Below are 5,790 nucleotides of genomic sequence, written 5' to 3' on the forward strand. Positions count from 1 at the left end.
AGGCTGTCTCCAACACCCCTTGGAAGAATCCCATATTTAGAGAGCACTTGCAGCTCCCTCACACTAATATGAGAAAGCCTTTTGTGCCACAACTCATCTTCTATGGGTTCTTCATCGGTTGTCAACAAGGCCGAGTGTGCCATTTGCACATCTTTAATGACATATAAACCATTCACCTTGGTTGCAACCAAAACTACTTTAGAATCCTTAATTATTTTAAAGGTGCCTCTCATACCCCTATACTCACAGCCTATGGCATCAAACATCCCCAAAGATAGGAGATTTCTCTTCAAAGTAGGAACATGCCTCACATTCCTAATCAATTTCACTGAACCATCCTGCATTTTCAATGACACAGACCCTATTCCAACAGCTCTGCAAATGTTATTGTTTTTCATATAGATCGGTCCACCATCCCACTTCTTGTAAGTGCAAAACTATCCCTTGGATGGTGTCATGTGGACTGAGCAGCCAGAATCTAACACCCAATCCTGAGTCTCCATAGTATTTTGGTCTCCACCTTCTTCAATAATAGCCAATGCATCTGAATAGACAAGGGAATTCTCCCCTACAGCAGCCTCGGTCTGTTTACCCCCCTTATTCTGTTGGTTCAATTTTTTTTTCAAGGCATAGCAGTTTTGTTTCATGTACCCCATTTTGTGATAAAAATGGCACTTTATCTTGGATTTATCACCATTGTTTTGTTTCCCCTTCCCGTTGTTCTTGTTCTTCTCCTTTGAGAACAAGTCTTCACCTCCTTGTTGATCCTTCTTACTCATTTGTAACTCAAGTTCTTTGACCCTCACAGTTGATATGATTGCTTCTGTGGTTATTCTTTCTGTACAGTACTTCATGGCTGTCTTGACATCTTTGAAAGATTCTGGTAGAGAATTTAGTAATATGAACATCTCATTCTCTTCTCAAATATTATTTTTTATTGATCTGAATTCAGAAGACAGTCTCTTGAACTCATTCAGATTATCCGTGAGGGACTTTGTTGCATCTATCTTGTAGGTAAAGTATCTTTCCCTCAAGAAAACTTTGTTGGGCAAGTCTTTGTTGAGATATATCTCCTTCAGTTTGTTCCACAAGGCATAGGTAGTAGGCTGGTCTACAATCTACCTCAAAACACTGTCTGTGACATTTAAGACAATGGTTCCATATACGTTTATCTCAATTGTCTCTTTGTCAGCCTTGAGAGAGTTTTAGGGTACTTTGCAGGGTCCATAATGGCCAAGAGAGCCTTCTGTTGTCCTAAGATTGCTTTAATCTTCTCTTTCCATAGTTCAAAGTCCGTCTAACCATCGAACTTCTTAATTTCATATATGGTAGTTGCCATTCTTGATCTTTAAGATTGATTATTCTGAATTGAAGTATACAAGAATTCAAATCTTGGAACTGTCTTGAACTATCCAAGATGACTATGATCTTCATGTCACAATCACAAATCACTCGGATATAACGGTCAATAACAATTCAAAAGTCAGGGGAGGTAGTATGTTGAGGCTCTGAATTCATCAGTTGTTTACCAAATGGCAGCTCAATCAAGTAGACGAACCACCAAGAACTAAACGATAGTTTGTAAGCGATTGGATGAAGTGCTAGACCATCGTGTAGACGACAGTTGTCTAGAGCTAGACAATCGTGTAGATGACAACTGAATAGCTAAACGATTGTATAGTCGATTGAACGCGGAGCTAAACAATCGAGTACACGATGCAATAAAAACTACACGATCGTGTAAATAATACTTTAGTAAATGCTAAACAATCGTAGAGCTAGAAAGAAAAGATACAAAAGTTTAAGTGGTTCAGCCAAAGGCATGCGTCCACTTTGCAAGTCGGGAGGTTCTCTTTTATTACTTCTTCAAAGTATTACAAAACGAATGTCTTGCACTCTCATTTTCTTATTCTCTCTTACATTAATCTCACATTCGTTTTCCTTTATATATGCAGGCGCTATAGTCAACAATGAAGCTCTAGTGATTACAACATACAACAGAAAGATGTCGACAACGGTTCAACTGCCTGTTGCGATGTTCTTTTTGATTTCAAGTCTTTCTGTGACACTTTCTCAACTTCAAAAGATGAAACTTGAAAATTTCTCTATATCTATATTTATAAAGGCAATTACGATAAGTCCAAAGTTGCCACCTGATAACAACTCTTATGCCCCCTTTTTCCAAATTCAACTTCTCGACCATAAACTTCAATAAGGAAGGGAAGAAAAAAATTCCACACAGAGGAAGAAAACTTGCAATACCATATGACGTTCTAGTATAAATACTTTTAGGATCTGTTCTTCTGGGTTGGTATCACGTTCTAATGATTTTTCAAGTGAAAATCTGCGCTCTATGAACTACCTTACTATCCCATAAGTACCTCAACAGGGGAATTTTCTAATTGGTTAGAGGGATGCCAACCCCTGATGGGCAAGATTCATAACAAGTGTTGGGATGGGATGGGATTGGTGTCCTAAATTCGTAGTTTGTAAACTTTGTATAAACAAATTGTTATTAATAAAATTATTATTATTTTATGAGCATATACTCAATTCAATAAACAAAAATTCTATGTTATTTTATGCAATTTAAACATGTATGTAGAGACATACAAGTGGATCATGTTTAAATAATAACCTAAACGGTCTGTAATAGATGGATAAGCGTAGGTACCTTATCTTAGTGACACTATGGATACGACCCACTTTGTAGATGTTACAGCTGTTGTAAAGTGCTACAAATGATCTGATCCTGATCATTCATGTAGAGACATGTGAGCGGGGTATCCTATACAAATAGTTTGTATAAGACCAAAACACGAAATGATTAATTTTATTATATAACGCCGTTAATAGTAGAGACTTACATTTCATTATAATGACCATAGGTAACATGACCTGAATCTTGATTGAGTTGTAAACTTCTGCCTATGAAAAAAGTCTTTTGATTTACATGAGAGAGAGTGGACAGATCGCCGACTCAATATGCCTATCATGTTGGGCATTTGTCTGATTGGGGAACGGGGATTTGTCTGATTGGGGAACTGGGAATACAGCTACACGAGATGGAACTCACTCCTTCCCTAATGTCGAGGAAGTAGATAAATTGCTCTCTTAAGGGCTAATTTTGGGGGCTTGAACAATGTTGTCACACCCTCTTTTGGCCGAAGAGAGATTTGGTCATAATTGAACTATGACTTACTGTTCATTTGAGGGATCAATGATACTTAAGGAGTTAGATGTAACTACAGGGGCAAAATGGTAATTTTGGCTCAACTGTACTTACGAGTAATTTGTGAAAGGTCATCATATTATTGTCTGGTTATATCCAATGGACACCGAAGTATATCTGTAGTGCGAAGAGTGCAGCTTCTGATCTTTAGTGGAGTGACCAACAATTAATGAATGTTGGATAATTTAATTAAAGAGTCATTGGAGCTTCAATCTACAGGTCCATAAGGTCCTCTTTATACCTCAACAGGGATAATTGAGAATTAATTTGGATTAATTTGAATTATTCAAATTAATTTAGGGAATTAATTATATATGATATAATTAATTAAATTAATTCTGTGTGATTTAATTAATATAATGTATTTGATATATTATTTTGAGAGGAAATAAATATTTGAATGTGATTCAAATATTAATTTTGTGGATGAGATTTATACAAATAAATTTAGTATAAATATGATTTATACTAAATACCATGTATTATTGAAAGAAATAAAACTATAGGTTATGTGTTATATTTGATATAACATATAGTATAATGTGTGTGTGTGAGAGGAATATGTGTGTGTGAGATAAAACAGTTATTATATAATTATATATTTTTTAAATAATTAAATTAATTTTTTTAAATTAATAAAGGAGGGAGTACCTTCCCCATATTTTTGTCTCTTGATAGAATGTGAAAATGGCAGGAAGTTTCGATGAAAGTGATCATCTTCTTCACAGAAGCCTACAGAGAAGGTCTCTGTGATTTTCACTCCCAACGTTTTTCTCTAGAAAAAAGACCCTCTCAAGAGTATACAGAGATTGACCTCTTGGTGGTGGCTATTTGGTTTTTTTGTGTTTTTGGAGATCGAAGTGTTTCTAACCGGAGAGAAGGAATTACATGAAGACCTTCTGGCTTCAAGGGTAAGTTTCAATTTTTCCCTACTTTTTTCCTTCCTTTTATATTAGATATATGGGTTAGTTAGTATTTTGTTTTAAATATTGTTAATTGGTTATTATTGTTGCTTGTTGTACTTGCCTATATAACGGCCTTTTGTGATTAATAAAGATAAGGAAGTTTATTTACTGCTGCTTAATATGGTATCAGAGCATTAATAAAATTCCCTCCAATTTTTTTTCGACCATTCATTTTCCCTCCAATTTTTTTTCGACCATTCATTTTCCCTCCAACTTTCTTTCTCCATGACCAGGAATGACGACCCGACATCCTTCGAAAACTCCAATTCCATGGAGAATGCTCGAGCTTCCCCTCCCTCTATTCTTGAACAATATCAGAACCCTTATTTTCTTCATCCCCTAGATAGTACCAGTCTTGTGTTCATTTCCAATCTTCTCACGGAATCAAACTACAACTCATGGAGTCAGGCGATGAAGATCGAGCTCACTGTCAAGAATAAACTCGGCTTCATCAATGTTGAAATCCCTCATCCTTCTGGTGAGTTACTTAGCTCTTGGATCATATGCAATGGTGTCGTAACTGCGTGGATTCTTAATTCTCTTTCCAAAGAGATCTCTACGAGCATCAATTTCTCTAACTCCGTGCAAGAAATTTGGGTTGATCCTCAAGAACGGTACCAGTGTAAGAATCGGCCAAGAGTTTTTCAACTTCGTCACGAAATTTCCAACCTCATTCAGAATCAAGATTCCGTCACCGCATACTATACAAAGTTAAAGATGTTGTGGAATGAACTGATATCCTACCGCCCTTCCTGCTCCTGTGGAAAATATACTTGCGGTAGCGTCAAGAACCTACAGACATACTTTCAGACGGAGTATGTTATGGCGTTTCTCATGGGATTAAATGACTCCTCTGCTTCTATTAGATCTCAGTTGTTGTTGATGGAACCAGAACCCTCTATCAATCGTGCCTTTTCCTTGGTACTACAAGAAATTGATCAGAAAGCCTTTTCTTCATCCCCTGGCATTGCCATGTCTTTATCCAAATCACCCACCACTGCAGTAGAATCAATCAATTCTAATGGCCATGTCGTAGGTATTTGCTCCCTCCCTGGTATATCTTCTAATCAGTGGATACTTGATTCTGGTGCATCAACTCACATTTGTTATAATAAAGCCTTATTCACTTCTTTAAGACCAATTAAACCAACAACTGTTTCCTTACCAAATCAGTCTTAGCTTTTTATTGAGTTTGTTGGGGATATCCAAGTCACTACAGATATCATGCTACAGAATGTATTATATATACCAGCTTTCTATTTCAACTTGATTTCCATAAGCTCTTTAACTTCTCATCTGCTAGTAATGGTCACTTTTTCCAGTGATTCTTGTCTAATTCAGGACAAGTACTCTTTGAAGTTGATTGGCAAGGTTAACAAATGGCATGGACTATATCTATTACAAGCTTCAGTTGATAGGTCTTTACATTCTTTCTCGCATTCTCCTCTACTTACAGAGCTTGTTTGTTCTTTCACTACTACATTTTCTGCATTTACTTGGCATAATCGTCTTGGACACCCATCCCACAAGCATCTTAGTTTCCTAAAAGATATTTTACATGTTGACTTGGATAGTACTTGTAATAAATGCTTA

General features: G+C 36.4%; 1 protein-coding gene across 1 annotated transcript; it reads left to right on the top strand.

Annotated features, from left to right (window-relative positions):
* Positions 1-4,422: 4,422 nt before the first annotated feature.
* Positions 4,423-5,376, top strand: LOC120067569. Its single transcript, XM_039019115.1, has one exon. The coding sequence runs from the start codon at positions 4,423-4,425 to the stop codon at positions 5,374-5,376; it is 954 nt and encodes a 317-aa protein (XP_038875043.1).
* Positions 5,377-5,790: the final 414 nt, after the last annotated feature.

The sequence above is a fragment of the Benincasa hispida genome, chromosome 12 (assembly GCF_009727055.1).
Source record: "Benincasa hispida cultivar B227 chromosome 12, ASM972705v1, whole genome shotgun sequence".
Classification (NCBI taxonomy): Eukaryota; Viridiplantae; Streptophyta; class Magnoliopsida; order Cucurbitales; family Cucurbitaceae; genus Benincasa; species Benincasa hispida.